This window comes from Gorilla gorilla, chromosome 8 (assembly GCF_029281585.2).
Source record: "Gorilla gorilla gorilla isolate KB3781 chromosome 8, NHGRI_mGorGor1-v2.1_pri, whole genome shotgun sequence".
Classification (NCBI taxonomy): Eukaryota; Metazoa; Chordata; class Mammalia; order Primates; family Hominidae; genus Gorilla; species Gorilla gorilla.
In genome coordinates this window covers 107,714,452-107,731,865 of record NC_073232.2, presented here as the reverse complement: position 1 = coordinate 107,731,865, position 17,414 = coordinate 107,714,452, and the positions used below count along the sequence as shown (strand labels likewise).

The 17,414-nt window shown below is 41.5% G+C and overlaps 1 protein-coding gene across 50 annotated transcripts in view; it reads left to right on the top strand.

The window, feature by feature from the left end:
* The window catches only part of SORBS1 (sorbin and SH3 domain containing 1), a 249,911-nt gene that overhangs the window by 92,186 nt on the left and 140,311 nt on the right, over positions 1–17,414 (top strand). For 2 of the 50 annotated variants that reach the window (XM_055352550.2, XM_055352544.2), the window contains exon 1: positions 10,623–10,718. The exons of 36 other annotated variants lie outside the window; for them this stretch is intronic. In XM_055352550.2, coding sequence (XP_055208525.1) covers positions 10,644–10,718 — 75 coding nt within the window. In that variant the 5' untranslated portion in view covers positions 10,623–10,643. Of the gene's footprint in view, positions 1–10,144; positions 10,719–17,414 lie in introns of those variants that run through there. 12 more of the 50 variants (XM_055352556.2, XM_055352555.2, XM_055352567.2 and 9 more) reach the window with 9 other exon arrangements.

The window sequence follows — 17,414 nt, the reverse complement described above, 5'->3', positions numbered from 1 at the left end:
TATAGAGCAAGTTCAACATTGAGATGATATGGAAGTAATTAAACATTAGAGAGTAAAGGGTTATATTTTTAAAAGAAGTGAGTTTTTGTTAGGTAGAAAATGGCATATTAGGGGCAAGGTGGGGAAGATAAGGAAAGGAAAATGTCATTTACTGAGCGTTTTGGAGGCCTGGCAGAAAACATATGGCACATTTAAATCAGGTAATTTAAGGCGATTTTAATGAAGGAACTATTTATAAGGGGTGTGGGCAGAGCTTTGGAAAAGCATCGGCAATGACAAAGGACTTGATTCCTCTGTGTACCTAAGGTTTTACACATATCACATTGTCATTGTCATAGCCCCAAAGCTGGTCTTATTATTTCATTCCTTGCAGAAGAGGTGTGAAGCCCAAAGAGGCAAAGCAAAATGCCCTTAGATAGGACCTGAAATGGAGGAGGCAGAACTCCACTCTGCCCTGTCCGGCCCCCAGCCTGCACCTCCTGGTTCACATTTCTTTAGGCTGAGCCTCTTTATTTCCCTTCAGTCCTTCTCTATGTAATGAGGCTGAAAACATTGCTTTGTAGAAGCTCATATTTGGAGCTAGATGTGTTGCACTGAGCAATCAGTAGACAAGAGAAAATAGCACCTTAGGCAAATATATACATTAATAATAAAAGAGTGCAGGTTCCATAAGTGGGAAAGAAAGAAAGATCATAAACACAAATTTTCATGTCTGGGTGAGTTGGGGCTGTGGAAATCTGTCATCCATTCTTTCTTAGGATCCATCCATCCTAGAAAATCTTTCTGGAGGAAGTGGGAGCCGTGTAAAGGACATGATGTGGCAGCTTAGCTTGTAGGGGCTGGGAAGAGGGAGAGGGAAAATTTTTCAGACAAGGGGGTACTGCTCGGGGAAGGCCTAGCAGTGAGAGTGGAAGGCAAGGGTGCTCCTTGCGTGGGTACCTTAACAAAATGGCAGCGTGGGCGGTTTGGAGAAAGGGTCACCATGGGATCTGAGGGGGCTGCTGACTACCAGTTTTTATATCTGGGCCGTGCTGTTCCAGTGAAGTCTCTTTAGCCTAACACCTTTGTTAGAAGATGGTAAAGGGCTGGGCACGGTGGCTCACGCCTATAATACCAGCACTTTATGAGGCTGAGGCGGGTGGATCAGTTGAGGTTGGGAGTTCGCAACCAGCCAGAACAATATGGAGAAACCCCATCTCTGCTAAAAATACAAAATTAGCCGGGCCTGGTGGTGCATGCCTGTAATCCCAGCTACTCGGGAGGCTAAGGCAGAAGAATCGCTTGAACCAAGGAGGCGGAGGTCGTGGTGAGACGAGATCATGCCGTTGCACTCCAGCCTGGGCAACAAGAGTGAAACTCTGCCTCAAAAAAAAAAAAAAAAAAAAAAAAAAAATGAAGATGGTAAAGGTTGAATTTTCTAAGAATTGATTTTGCTTCCTTTGGGAAGTTTCAGGGTATATGAATGCTCAGTTTCTCTTAAGCCCAAAGATAATTTAGAAGTCATGTTTCTGTGGAGGTTTCTTTCCCCATTGTGAGTTTAAATTTGGGTTGGCTTTTAATGCTCAATTAGAATACTTCTTACGGTTAAGTACTTTCTATTCCAAAAAACAAAAACACCTCTCAAATCCTCTGCACAAGACCTGCCTTTGAAAACATCTGGTAAAAATAACAAGTCACTTGGAAAACTGTGATTCTCAAATGGACCCCCGCCTCTTGGTTAGTGGGAAGTCACTGGGGTAAACCTTTATTTCCTGTTGCTTCCACACAGCCGGCCCTTCACGGAAATATTTCACATGTTTCCTCAGGCAGCAGGGAACCTTGAAGGGCAAACAGAGGGCTGGGGCCCCAGATAGGAACACAGTTGCTGTCTTTGCCCAATAGCGCCTCAGGGTGTGTGGAGAGCCAGCCTCTGCCTTTGAAGCTGGGCCGGCTCCCTGCCCCTAACTGCTGAAAACCCCAGCTCTCCCCAAGGCATGAGCAAGGCCTTTTTGCAAGAGAGATGTTTTAAAATAGTCTTAAATGTCAGACATATTTTTTTTCACAACATGCCTCAGACATCTCATAAATTATTCTGCAGTAAAACTTTAATAGGAATGCTTAGAAAATGAAGAGTTCTAGTCAATGGAGTTTTTGGTAACTTATACAACCGTTAACCCCAAATCGCCCTACTTTTTCTACCCCAGAACTCATTGAAGGAAATAATTTAAAAATAGAGATGATTTTTCTGAACCCATGTTAGAGGCTGTCTTTGATGACTGAGGTCTTATGTTTCTTCATAATGCTATATGTTAGTTTGAACAACGTGATATTCCAATATTTGACTATTTTTTACTTTAAAAAGTTAATTTGAGATGGTTCAGTCTGATAATATGTAGGAAGTATAGGAGTTGGAGTTCAGTGTTTTCTGACCAGAATACACCGATAAAGTTGATTATTTTTTCTTAGAAAAAAAAAAAAAGAAATCTGCGATATCCACCTTTCTTGCCATTTGCTTCCTTCTCATGAATATGGGCAATTAAAGATTCTGGTTGCAGAATTTGCATTGTTGCTCAAGCTGTGTCTGCTGTCACATTGGCTCCACATTGGGGCTCTTACAAATATGTGTCACATCTATAGCTGTAGATCTAACGAGCTCTCTTTCGTGTGCACATGCTTCTGTACATGAGCCTGTGAGCCCTCCTTCCTTTTGTGGTTTTTCAGTGTTGTGGCTTAGATTTATTTCTATTTATAATGCTTACTGTCTTGATTTATTCAGTTACTAGTTCCTGAAAAGTTGGAATTTGGGAAGTTTTTTCTTTTTTCTTTTTTTTTTTTGGAGATGGAGTCTTGCTCTGTTGCCAGGCTGGAGTACCGTGGCGTGATCTTGGCTCACTGCAACCTCCACCTCCCGGGTTCAAGTGATTCTCCTGCCCCAGCCTCCTGAGTAGCTGGGATTACAGGCGCCTGCCACCACAGCCAGCTAATTTTTTGTATTTTTAGTAGAGACGGGGTTTCACCATGTTGGCCAGGCTGGTCTCGAACTCCTGACGTCGTGATTAGCCCACCTCGGCCTCCCAGTGTGCTGGGATTACAGGCGTGAGCCACTGTGCCTGGCCAGAATTTTTTTTTTTTTCGAGTCTTGCACTGTTGCCCAGGCTGGAGTGCAGTAGCGTGATCTTGGCTCACTGCAACCTCCGCCTCCCATGTCTAAGCGATTCTCCTGCCTCAGCCTCCCAAGTAGCTGGGATTACAGGCACCCACCAGCATGTCCAGCTAATTTTTTTGTATTTTTAGTAGATACGGGGTTTCACTATGTTGGTCAGGCTGATCTCAAACTCCTGACCTCGTGATCCGCCTGCCTCGGCCTCCCAAAGTGCTGGGATTACAGGCGTGAGCCACCACGCCCAGCCCAGAATTTTTAATTATTGGGACAGAGATAGATAATTTGAGCTGGGGCTGTCCTAACAAGTCTGGAATATGTGCTGCATCACAGAATCATGATCATCAATGCCCAAAGTGGTGCTGCATAGATGCCTTTTTGCCCATAGGAAGATTCAATGATATTTAGATGCTAGCATACTTCGTTTCATGATATTTCTCATTCTTTAAAAATTGGACTTGCTAATTTACCAGTATATTTCATTATCTAGAACATTCCATTAACTCTATTTGGCAAATGTTTGAATTGAGAAGAAATTTCAAAAGTGAGGGTATATTTCCTAGTATCTTTTTTTTTTTTTTTTTTTTTTTGAGATGGAATCTCACTCTGTCGCCCAGGCTGGAGTGCAGTTGCGTGATCTCGGCTCACTGCAAGCTCCGCCTCCCAGGTTCACGCCATTCTCCTGCCTCAGCCTCCTGAGTAGCTGGGACTACAGGCACTCGCCACCACATCTGGCTAATTTTTTGTATTTTTAGTAGAGACGGGGTTTCACCGTGTTAGCCAGGATGGTCTCGATCTCCTGACCTCGTGATCCGCCCTCCTCAGCCTGCCAAAGTGCTAGGATTATAGGCATGAGCCACCACGCCTGGCCTCTTTTGCCTTTTTATGTGAAATCAAAGCAACAAAATTGTCTCTTGCCCCTTTACTTCATCCAGGGCACCGTGTTAAAATTCAGAAAGCGTATTTGCAGTGACTAAAGAATTTTGCTTCTCTTTAAATGTGACACTAGCATGATGTTCTCCTTACCATTTGGTCTGTAGGAAGGCAAAGCTAGCTATCTGTGACTTGACTCAGGACAGCATCCTTTGGGGGAAACGGTGCTGTGTTGAAAGGTAGAGCCCTTGTTTCATTCCTGTCCAGGTCCCAAGCTCACTCTGACTTTGTGGGTAGATCTGAGTTTGTGGGTAGACTTTTTCCTTTTCCACCTGGACTGCTTCCTCTTCTATACAGTGAAGATGTCAAACTAGATCATTTCTAAGGTCTTTCACAACACAGTAAACCCAACAGTGTTTTTTATTGACTACTTTCCACTTCACAGGGTCCTGAGATAGTTCCAACTGTTAAGAGAGCATTTCACACCTGGGTGTTTTCAAAGGTCCCTCATAGATAAGTAAACCAAGAAAATATGTTTGTTGGCCATTCTGCAAGAGCAGAGAGACTGCCAGAGTGTGCAGAGTATTCAGCCCTTCCTTCAAAGAGTTATGCGTGGCTTGGAGAAGAATAAATGATACAGGACCTGTCACATGTGTGGGACAAAGAGTGGGCTAGACAGCGAGCACCCTGAGTGACAGCTGTTGTTTATCAAACACTTGCACCATCCCCGACTCTGCCAGGTGCTTTTAATTGCTTTACCTATAATATCCTATCAAGCCTTGTAGTAACCACATGAGAGGAGTGCCCTGTTTACCCTGTTTTACAGATGAAGACACCAAGATAATTTGCCCAAGTTTCCATAGCCAGTAAGTGGTGGAGCTGGTACCTGAATTTGAGCCTTTTTTTTTTTAAGACAGAGTCTCGCTCTGTCTCCCAGGCTGGAGTGCAGTGGCGCCATCTCTGCTCACTTCATCCTCCGCTTCCCGGGTTCGAGTGATTCCCATTCCTCAGTTTCCCAAGTAGCTGAGATTACAGGCACGTGCCACCTTGCCTGGCTAATTTTTGTATTTTTAGTAGAGGTGGGGTTTTGCCATGTTGGCCAGGCTTGTCTTGAACTCTCCTGACCTCTAGTGATCCTCCCACCTCGGCCTCCCAAAGTGCTGGGATTACAGGCGTGATCCACTGCCCCTGTCTGAGCCTACATTCTTAATTGCCTTGCCTCTAAGAAAAAAGATGAAGGCACAGACAGAGAGAAGAAACAGGACTCTCTCGTTAAAGGAAAGCATGGAATTGCCAGGGGTTAACAATGGCAGGAGAATGGGACATTTGTGACCATGGGCTACTTAGGTGGACCCATTTCCTGATGGTTCTCTCACCTTGGTTACCTGTCACTGCCTTGTGGGCCCTGGGGGACACTGCCTCTCTATTAAGACTCTGGCTCAAGCTTGGCCAGAAAAACCTCCTGCCAGCCCCCCTCCAGCACTCTGCCAGTGCTAAAAAGAGCCTTGTGTTTACTGGAACTTGGGATATCTTTTCCACTTGAGTTGACCAGAGCCAAGTCAAGGTAGTAAACAGCTGGACTGAAACAGCCACTTGGGATTGGAGGGTGACCCCAATAGTATAACTATACAAAGGCTTTAAAAATCCCTTTCCAAATTTTCCAAAACTTGGTTTTACTTTAAACTGGTATTTTCCTTTTAATGCCTCCATTTGCAGAACCAAAAATTCTCAGTTTTGGAATTTGTGCTGTGAAAGGGTCAGAGTGAACAATGTGAAGCATCCTCATTAGCTCTGTTTATTTCTTGGATGGAAGGGATCACTTGTATCTGCTCATGGGGCTCAGGACAAACTTCTGTTCACTGTCACTCTCTCAGCAGCCATCATCAGTGGGACACTGGCCAGGCATCACATGGCTTAAAAAAAAAATCAGCGTCTTGCTTTTAAGCACCCTCTGTGCCTTGGATTATAAGACCACTGCCTCCTTGAGGGGCAGTGATAATGTTCATCTCCGTAGCCTGGCACTGAGCACAGCATGTGGTACCAAGGAGACACTCCATGAGCACTTGGCATATTTGTTGAGCACATTCTCTTAATCACCATGCAAACAAATGCAATGGAAAGATGTTTTTAAAATGAGGTGAGTACAAGGAAGGGAAATGCATTGCAAGGCACAGCTTTGTAGTATGAGGCATGATAGTTCTTAAGAGCCCTGGGATTTAGGGTGGGATAGATTGGGTTATACATCACAATTCCACCACTTAATGGTAGGGTGACCCTAGAGAAGATCATTGCCTCCTTTCTAAATTGGTAACAGTGCCTACATGGTAAGGCTACTAGGATTAAATGAGATATTGTATGTAATGTGCTAAGCATGAGGGGAGGCTCTTGATGATAACAATAGGGGTTTTTTCCCCTAGCAATAAATACATCACATTTAGCTGCCCTTCAAAAGAAGTGGGAAGGAGAACTTGTGTATATGCCCCCTCCCTGACCAAAGAAAAAAAGTTTGCATGTTGCACAGTGGTATAATACTGAATGTTTTGCAGTTACCTGGATCAGAGGCAAGTTCAGCAGGATATGAGTGGTCGTTGTGGAAATGTAGTTCAACAGATTTCTGAAGTCTGGAAAACTCTTTATATAGAAAACATGCAGAATTAGAACCATATTTCAAAGCTTTTATGGCAAGAAGAAAAATACTTATGAGACAATACTATACATATACTGTGAACCTAACCAGATAATATAAAGAAAGATTACAGGGAAATTCAGCAAATAATGAGATTGTGTTAGGGTGGTGACATTATAGATCTTTTTTTTTCATTTTCAGATGTTTAGTTGTGTGCTTATATTTCTTTTGTAGTTTAAAAAACGCTTTCAAAAATAAAACCTATTCAAAAAAAGCTTCACTCTTGAAATGAGGTGAAAAAGAGTCTTCTTAACAAAAAGTTTGATACTTGAATGGCTGCTTTTGAATTTTTTAGTTTTAATTGCTTTTCCAGTTGTTTTCTTTAAGAAACTTTTTCTGTTGCTGAATAATCATAAAGACTATACTTAGTGAAAACACATCGAGAAGTTGGAATTTAAGAGTTTGATGCAAAATGGAAATTTTCCTTTGAAAATAATATGATAGGATAAAGTATTAATGGACTATTAGAAATCAAAGCCTGTCTAATTAAAAAGTAAACACTTGGTCTTTAGATGGCATCACAGATGTGTCAAATATATCCATTTTTTAAGTTATAGTCATTTTATGGATTATGATATGAAATAGTCTTAAAGGTAGGGTGCATTTCAGTTCTTTGCTTTCCTAAACATCCAGGCTTAGAAATATTTAAGTTAATGGATGAGTATAATCCTAGTAAACTTCTCACTTGGAAACCCTGTGCCAGACTGCGTGCAGATGGGGCAGCAGTCATGACTGGCAGGCCCAGCAAGTGGAATCACATTTGCACATTGTTTTATTCACTGTGAACATTTTTGCAGGAAAAAAAGGAAAAACTGTCTCCCTGCTTAATGCAATTCTGACGCGATCAGTACAAATTATAAATTACATTTAAAGTGATGGTACAAATTGGTGAACATTTCCAGCTTTGTATGACAGTTTGGGGTTGAGCATCAGCGTTTAATACTTGGTGTTGCCGTCACTTGGTTGTATTGACCAATAATTCTCAAAGTATAGCCCTAAATGACATCTGCCCGAAATGCAAATTCCAGGGCCCCCTTGGAACTTCAGAATCAGCATATCTGGCTGCAGAACTTATAATCCGCATTTTAAATAAGTGCCTCCCCAGGTGATCCATGTAAAGCAGTTTTGTTGAGGCCCTCTAGTACAGTGGGAACGTTTGCAAAGATTATTTGTTATCTCAATTTAAGATACTTATTTTTAAATCCAGAGAATACAAATGTATAATGAAAGTTTGAGAGCAAAGCTGACTTATTTTGGGTCCATATTTTTACTTATGAGTGAGATTTGAGACTTCAAGGCACTGTGGGTAGTGTCTTCAATTTGTGCAATAAAATTAATTTTCAAAGTACAAGTTAGAAATTTAGTTGAAGGGCACATGTGAGAATAATTTTAAAATGCTCTTGCTGTTTTTCCGAATTCTCCACCTCATCAGAGTTGACTTAGAACAGCATTGCAAGTAGCCATTTAAAATACTTTCTCAGTATCAGTAAGAAAACTTGCATTTGAGAAAATCTCTGATTATTAAATCATTTGTGAATTCATAAAACAGTAAATTTGGAGAAAAAGGGACGAAGACAGAGACCCAATGTTATATCAAGGATTATAACTAATATTTAGTTCAATAATTATAATTGGGGGTAAAAGCAAAGATAATATTCATTCAGTTATCTGCAAAAGAGATGATGATGGTTTTATTAGGGTCTTCCAACCACATACTTACATGAAGCAGCATTTTTGGTTTTTAAAGTAAAGAAATCAAAGCCAAAAAGGGGTCAGTTTGTTTCTGGCTGTACTCTGCATAAAGTTATTATTATTATTTTTTTTTTTTGAGACAGGGTCTTGCTCTGTCTCCCAGGCTGGAGTGCAGTGGTGCAATCACAGCTCACTGCAGCCTCGACGTCCTGGGCTCAAGCGATCCTCCCACTTTAGCCTCCTGAGTAGGTAGGACTACAGGCACACACCACCACGCCCGACTAATTTTTGTATTTTTTGTAGAGTTGGGGTTTCACCATGTTGCCCAGGCTGGTCGCAAACTCCTGAGCTCAAGTAGTTCACCCGCTTCATCCTCCCAAAGTGCTGGGATTATAGGTATGAGCCACCACGACTGGCCTAAAGATATTTTTAAAGGACTGACAATTGGGATTAGAGAGAAGCAATCACTTTGAATATCTTAAAACTTCTTTGAGTTTAAAAGTGATCTCACATAATGTATCTGTGCTTAAATATAATTTCTTAATGTCACTTGTGTAGACTTCAGTGATAGAAGAAATAAGATTTAAATAAAACTTTAACCCTCTGTTTAGTGAATAAATTTATATGTATATTTTTACCTTTATAATTTTAATGATTCTTGTAACGAATTGGTCTTTCTTTTTCCCCTGCTGAAACAATGTTTGGGCTGGGACACATTGGTCTCCTTTTCATCCCCTCTGTTTTGCTTGTCTTTGGGGACTCCTCACCCCTGTGTCTCATTTTCCTCCATCTCCTGTCCCTCCTTGGCAGCAATGGGGTCAAGGAGACTGAATGTGGACCTGACACATGCTACAGAGAAACCACACTTTGTTTCCAGGCAGGATCAGAAGTACTTGACTAGGCAGCATTTTGGTTTTGCAGTTCCGAGGCAACCCCAACGCTGCAAAGGCATCTTCACATTGGAAGAGGCACACTCTAAGGATGATTTCCTTATCTTCCTGGCAGTTGCCTGAAATCTCCCTTCTAGCACTGTGATCTATGAGCTCTCAGGCACTCAATTTATTTTCTTTGCTAGGAATTTCTAGAGCCATGGCTGGGTCACCCTTTGCTTTCCTGGCAGCTGGCTTCACTCTGAACTTAATGAGGTTGCAGAGCTGAGGGGCCACGGAAGGGTTTCCCCCGTTGGAAGGACTCTGCTGCTTGTCCCTATTAAAAGAGTAAATGCTGACTGCTGGGTGACTCCAAGGAAGGGCTTTTCCAGCTAGTTTCCATGTGGTCAGTGTCTAGGGCACATTTCGGAGCCCGCCTGCTCCTCCTTTTCTTCTCTTTGGACTTTAGTGTAACCAGCAGTGAACAAGGAATGTATTTTAAATCACATGTAGATGTAACTTTTGGAGTCGCTGGGATTTTCTGTCCCTATCCACTGGTCAATTTATCAAAGTCTGTTGGCAAACTTGTGTAGCCACCCCGGATTTCATGCTACCTAAGGCCTCCCTGCACCTGATTCTCTGCATTTGAGCTTGCTGGTTAGTTGTTAGAGCTGCGATATTAGCAGAGGGGAATTTGAAATGCTTCATTACCATTCTGAGAGTTCAAGTGTTTTTTATTTCTGTTTTTAGTAAGTGCTTAAAACACATATTTTAGTTTTTTTTCCCTTACAATCTAGTGTATAAAAATCTTTTAAACTTAGGCTTCACATTCTTACAGAAGAAAAAGCTTATTTATTTTTGTACTTTTATTATTAAACAGATAGGAAAAAAGTCTACAATTACATGCTTCTTAAGCTGGATTTCCTCCAGAAGTGTAATATATTCACCAAACTCCACAAATACCAGAGCTCCCTTTAAGCATATTGGGAACCAACCCAAGAGTTCTAAAGTTACGTTTTTCCTGAAGGATTTTTGTTGCATACTTGGAAAAAAAAAAAAAAAAGGTGCAGGGGAGGTGAGGTGGGGATTCTTGTATGGGACCTTTATCCTTTCCCCCATCTCTATAGTCTTCTTAACATGCCCTCTGTCAGACTTTTTGATGGTTTGCTCTCTAGATATTCAAGATATAAATTTAAACAGTGAGATCCACTATTCAATGCCCCACATTTAGTTCACATTTAGTGAACTTTTACTGAATGAATGAGCTCAAAAGCACCAAAGGACATTTGTTTGTGGACTTGCTTTGGAAGTTAAGGATTTTTTTTATTTTTCTTTCTTTTTTTTTTTTTTTTTTAGGAGAAAGCTGACCTGAGCAAGGTGGTGCATGCCTGTAGTCTCAGCTACTTGGGAGGCTGTGGTGGGAGGATCACTTGAGGCCAGGAGTTCAAGGCTAACCTGGGTAACATAACAAAGCCCTTTTCTCTAGATAGCTAGATAGCAATTTATGCGCCAACTCGGTACTTGTATATATGACTTTAGTTTTAGAGACACTTGGACCTATATAAATGCTAAGAAACCTTAGATTTTAATTCTCAACTGCTGGCTTTTCCTTTTTAAGAGAGGAAGGGAATGCCACAATGAAATTTTAAAAGCAATTTAGAAATATTTGAGTGCCCTCGTGACTGAACAAACATCATACAAGCAAACATAGATGACTGTCTTCAGGGAGTGTAACATCTAGAAAGCAGAGCAGGACTACAGACATAGTAATTGTAACATCTGCTGACATGGCTTGCCCCTTGTCCTGTTGGAAGGGCTTGGCAGGATGAGAGTTCTTTGTTTTAGGGAGGACGTGTACCTGGACATTGCATTTCCTCATGTCAGTGTATTGATCAGGACTGTAAAGCCCATGACATTTGGAAACTGTTTTTTTCCAGCCCTGAAATGCTTTTTCTTTTTTGGTAGGGATATTTTATTCTTTTATAGACTTAGGGGTACAAGTACAGTTGTATTACATGGATATATTACATAGTGGTGAAGTCTCCAGCCTTGAAATTCTATGATGCTCTGAGTCCTTTGGCCTCATGAAACATTCTTAAAGATGATATTGCCTTGTTTTTGTTCTTGTTTTTTTTAGATTGAACTCAGTTACTGGCCTGTTTTGCAGACAGCCAAGGGCACTGCTGTCCTGTCGCCTGTAAAGTTCTGCACAAATGCAGGGTGCTGGATGGAGTCACTACAAGCTTTGTGTTGAGTTTTCTCTGCCCAAGGCAAAAGCCTTCATTCCTGGCAATGCCCTTGTCTCCATGCAGGGTCCAGTACATTGTTGTTAAAGTAAAACAGTGACTAACTAGAGCCTTTTATTAACCAGGATTCCCACTTCTGACTCTTTTCACACTTCATTTTGGAGTTAGAACAGGATAAATAAACAAATTATGTCAATAGGTGACCATTTACTGAGTTCTTCCTGTGTGTCAAGCACTGTGCTATGTGGGTAAATGGTTATCTCGATTAATCCTCACAACAGGGAGGTTAGTGCTGCTTTTATTCCCGTTTTGCATGTAGGGAAGCTGTACAGCGGTAGCGTCACTGCCTGAGCACCTAGAATTCTTTGCTAACAGGGTTGTGTGTGAATAATTTAATTAGTCTCTTAAGATCTCAACACACTCCCTCCCTGGCCCCTGCTGTAAACATCCCACACTGATTGGAATAGAATACATAGTTCTTTTCTTCCAACATGGTGTGTTCTATTGATACAAGTTGTGAATTGTGGCGACAAGGCCATTTTGTATTGAGAACCATTCTCTTTAACATTTGTTAGTTTGGAAATGATCTAAACATCCCTAACTCTGTCACCTTTTATTCCATTGTAGTGGTTGATATCGTAGTGTCTTTATTTAGTTATAATAAGCGTCTTTGAGTTCTAAAGGATTTTTCGACACCTTTTATTTTCTGATAATTTTATCTTGTCATCCACCAAGGCAATTGGGCAGAAAAAAAGCTTCACTGTGGACAAAAGTGGCAAAATGTGATTTAGGGAGTATACTCAGAAAATCAGATTCTCTCTCAGCAGCAGTTTTTGCTACCCATAAGCAAGAGAATACAAATGGAGAAACTGTCACCTATGATTGCTGCCAGCAAGGCTTCTATGGAGTTTTCACAGCCAAATGAGCAGAACAAGTTTGCTGGGAGCTCCTCTCCTGGGCAGAGAGGGTATGTATGGTTGAGGCGTATTTCTTTTTTGTTTTTTTGGTCTCATGAAAAGCACTGGGCACCATTGCCCCTCCTGTGGCCCAGCCCACTCACAGCAGTCAGCCTGCATGCTCTCTCTGCCCCAGGGCCCCACCTCTACAGTGCATTCTGCCTGCTTCAGCTGGATCAATCACTGTCTTGTTTCTTGCTGCATAACAGAATACCACAGACTGGGTAATTTATGAAGAGTAGAAGTTTGTTTGGCTCACAGTTCTGGAGGCTGGGAAGTCCTAGATTATGGAGGGGTCGCATCTGGTGAGGGCCCTCTTGCTGCATCATAACATGGTGGACTCATCCTTTTATGAGGAGCCCACTCTGGCAGTAACTAACCCACTCTCTTGATAATGACAGTAATCTATTCATGAGGGCAGAGGTTTTATGAGCTAATCACCTCTTAAAGGTCTACCTCTTAATATTATCACAATGGCAACTAGATTTCAACATGAGCCCTGGAGGAGACCTTCAAACCTTTGCAATCTTGAATTTGAAAACTTCTCTTCTGCAGAACTCTCCTTGGTTTCATGGCCCAACAGAATGTCATTGCCTGGCATTCAAGGCCATTTTGTGGTCTGTGTACACCATCTACATAATGTTATTTCCATATACTCTGCAATACAAACCCTTTGCATTAACTGAATTGGACTTGGGTCTATTCTGTGTGTGTTCTGTGCTATGTTCTAAACATTACCTATGTGAGAATTGCTTTGGAAACTCTAGACACTTTGTGAGGAAAACAGTTTGTTAAAAGCAAAAGACATGGTAGACAAGTTTTTGTTTGTTTGTTTTGAGACAGGGTCTCATTCTGCTACCCATGCTGGAGTGCAATGGTAGAATCATGGCTCACTGCAGCCTCGACCACCCAGGCTCAAAATCAGTCCCCCTGCGTCAGCCTCCTGAGTAGCTGGGATTACACGCACACGGCACCATGCCTGGCTAATTTTTATACTTTTGTAGAGATGGGGTTTCACCTTGTTGCTTAGGCTGGTCTCAAACTCCTGGGCTCCAGTGATCCACCCACCTCGATCTCCCAAAGTGCTGGGATTACAGGCATGAGCTGCCACACGCAACGTGGAAGACGGGTTTTGTATATCCTGGAGGAAGTGGTAAAGTTAAAAAAAAAGTTTTACATGTAAATGAAGTGATACCTAGCCAGTAACATCCATGAGTATTAACTGTGGGGAGAAAGAGGAGACTAGTTACTTTACTTCTTATGGAAAGTTATGAGAAGATTGTGCTTTTGGGGAAAGACCAGACATGTCACCTCATGAGGGAGAGAAAGGTGCTGTAAGCTCTTCAAAGGAGCACTGACCGAGACTGTTCTTTTAATTAGCTTGGAAAGACTCACCTCTCTATGGTGGGAATAGAACATCTGCTGCTACTCAGAGAAACCACGTGAGGAGAAAGTGGTTCTGACCCCCGCCCCAGATGCTATTGATGATGAGGATCATGCTGAAAGCAGCTAAAATTTATTAAGCATTTTCCAACGTTGTAATAGGCACTGGATGTACTGAATCTTATTTAATCTTCACCATAATGCTATGAGATTGATGGCTGTTATTATTCCCATTTTATAGATGAGGAAACTGAGGCTTAGCAAGGTTAACTGACTAACCACAGAAGACACATTTAGTAAGCGTCAGAACAGCAACTCAAATCCAAGTTATACTAAGTCTAGGTATGTTAGTGGGTGTTGTTGCTTCCTAAAGTCTGTTAGAAAATTCTGTAGGTGATCTTATTCCCTTTTAACTTCCCCTAATGAAGATTTTCTATAAAGAAATTGATATCATGAGAACTATGGGCTATTTTGTGCTTTTGTCAGCATGTGCCTGGGTGTTTCCCAGGTAAGTTGTGAAGCTTGGCATTCTCTTAGCTGGAAGATTCCTGCAGTAGAGGGCAGTCCATGGATACTCTTCCATGCTGTTTGTAGTGGCTCATCAGGGTTTCAAGGGTTACCCTTATCTCTCCAATTAGAATATAAAGTCTCTGAGGGCAAGCACCATCTCTTATCTTGATTGATAACTTCGATAATTTTATTGCCACAGCTGGATGAAAAAGCACCCAAAGACGATCCGTTTGTCTTTGTTTTAGGTCTGTATATTCTCCAAGCAACCTTCGTACACAAGAGCATCTTGCTGCAGGCAGGGACTGTTTTGTGTCTCCTTGGCTGGGTTCATGTGGCAAAGTGGAAGGAGCCTGGGTTGAGCAGCCGGAGCCAGGACCTGTATTCCAGCCTTCCCGCTTGCTTCTGCAAGACTTTTCAATGAGCCTTCTAACTTTTATTGAAGCTCAGTTTCTCCATTTGCAGAACACCTTACTAGGTGTTCTGAGGATTAAAAATGACATGATGTGTCAAGTGGCTGGTTCACAGTGAGCATTTAGGAAATGAAGAGATGGTTCTCCTCTGCTTCTGTAGTGTGAGCACAGGGCCTTGCACAGAATGCATACACAATCAGTGTGTTTTGATAATAATGGTTTGGTTCTTTGGCACCTGAACCTAAGGAGGGAGCAACTGTGAAGGCTTTTAAAACATGATGCTTTTTATCAAGAATGTCCTTCATTGCCAGACTTGGCATAGGAAGGCAGACCTGGAAACTGACTGTTTTGTTCTTGAATCCTACTTCAGTTCATAAAACCTGATGTTTGGTACAGGTAAGTATTGGTAATATCAACCTCATAATCAGATATACAATGATCACATTCATTAGTCTGTTAATAAACAAAGGATAACAAAGAATAGACCCAATACCTTTGCTAGAATACTTTTCCTTTTATAACACAACAATTTACAGTGTTTCATATATACAGTTATCTGTCAGTATGCTATAGAGATTGGTCCAGGACCCCACGTATACCCAAATCTGAGCAGACTTATGTCCTGCAGCGGGCCCTGCAGTACTCACATATAGGAAAAGTTGGCCATCCACATATGCAGCTTCCACATCCTACAAATGCTATATTTTTGATCCAAGTTTGGTTGAAAAAAATCTACATAAAAGTGGACCCTCACAGCTCAAATGTGTGTTGTTCAAGGGTCAACTGTATTTTAAAATTTAATCTTAAGAACAACTTAATGGGCTGGGCACGGTGGCTCATGCCTGTGATCCCAGCACTTTGGGAGGCCGAGGCGGGTGGATCACCTGAGGTCAGGAGTTCGAGACCAGCCTGGCCAGCATGGTGAAACCCTGTCTCTACTAAAAATACAAAAACTAGCCAGGCGTGGTGGCATGCACCTGTAATCCCAGCTACTAGGGAGGCTGAGGTAGCTGAATTGCTTGAACGTGGGAGGTGGAGGTTGCAGTGAGCCAAGATCGTGCCATTATACTCCAGCCTGGGCAACAGAGCAAGACTCCATCTCAAAAACAAAACAAAACAAAACAAAAAACAATTAATGTAAGTAGGTTTTTTGCTTTTGTTTTTGTTTTTTTGAGACAGAGTCTTACTCTGTCACCTAGGCTGGACTGCAGTAGCACAATCTTGGTTCACTGCAACCTCTGCCTCCCAGATTCAAGAGATTCTCATGCCTCAGCCTCCCAAGTAGCTGGGACTACAGGCACGCACCACAACACCCGGCTAATTTTTGTATTTTTAGTAGAGACAGGGTTTCACCAGGTTGTCCAGGCTGGTCTCAAACACCTGACCTCTAGTAATCCGCCTGCCTTGGCCTCTCGTAGTGCTGGGATTATAGGTGTGAGCCACCATGCCTGGACTAAAGTAGTATTTTTAATTTCGTTTTATGGATGAATAAACTGAGGCTGACAAATTAAGGGACTTCTCAATTTGCACAGCCCTGCCAAAGTTTGGATTCAAATTGAGTTCTTCTTACCTGGCTTTTTGTTGCTTTCCTGCAGCCACCAGGCACATATATAACTCAAGTCAGAAGTGTGTGCCAGACGCCGACTGAGCCAGAGTCCTTGTAAGCCTATAATATAGGCAAATTGTATGTGTATGTGTTTATATGTGTGTTTGTGTAAATATAAACACAGAGAGACTAATTTTTATTTATTAATATATAAATGTATAATGCCAACCTATTTCTAGGTAGTCTGGAAGACAATATAGATTTAAAAAAATACTTTCATTGAATTTTTGCTGTGAGCTTGATATTATGTTGAATGTTTTAGTGGTTTCATCTTGGTTTGAAGAAAACTGATTACAGAAATTTGTATTGTAATTTCAGTGGTTGGATGTCATGCTTTTATACCTGATATATTCAAAAATTGCCTAAAATTAGGGTAAAAATAAACAAGGGTAGATAAAAGTAGCTAATGTGATATATTCACTGGATGAGTGATGGGAGCCAAGGTCTTGCATTTATTACAGTGAGGTGCTAATGATCTGATGTGGTCCGTGGCCTCAGAGCCTGTGCTCAGGGATTATTGATTTTGGGCCTGTATATATATGTTCCACCTCAGTTGTTAAACAAATGCCACCGAGAAGAGTGGTTTTCTCAGAAAAGATGGTGTTTGCAGTGTTTTATATTACCTTTTTGGTAGGTTAGTATATATTCAGTTACAAGTTCAAAACTTCTTAAGGAAAATAAGCAATTCCTGAACAAGCCAGTATTATGAACTGAAGTATTTAAGTTATGTATTTGCTAAAGACCCAAAGTCTTTTTACTGAATGGAGCCTCTGTTCCCTCATTCCTGAGCATGGTATGGGTCTGTACTGCAGATGTCTGTATAATATATGATGTGGTAAATACATAGCCTCAGGGATTTTGTGGTTTAAAAGAAAAGTTGAGAGGGAACTGTGGACTGTCTGTAAGAGCAGAGACCTCTCCTGCCATATCAAACCCACCCTGCTTTCCCATTTTCAAGCTCTAACAGACTGCTTTTCAGCTTTTTAACATTTTTTTTTTCCCAGCCATACACAGTACTTCTTCATCTCATTTACCTATATTGTG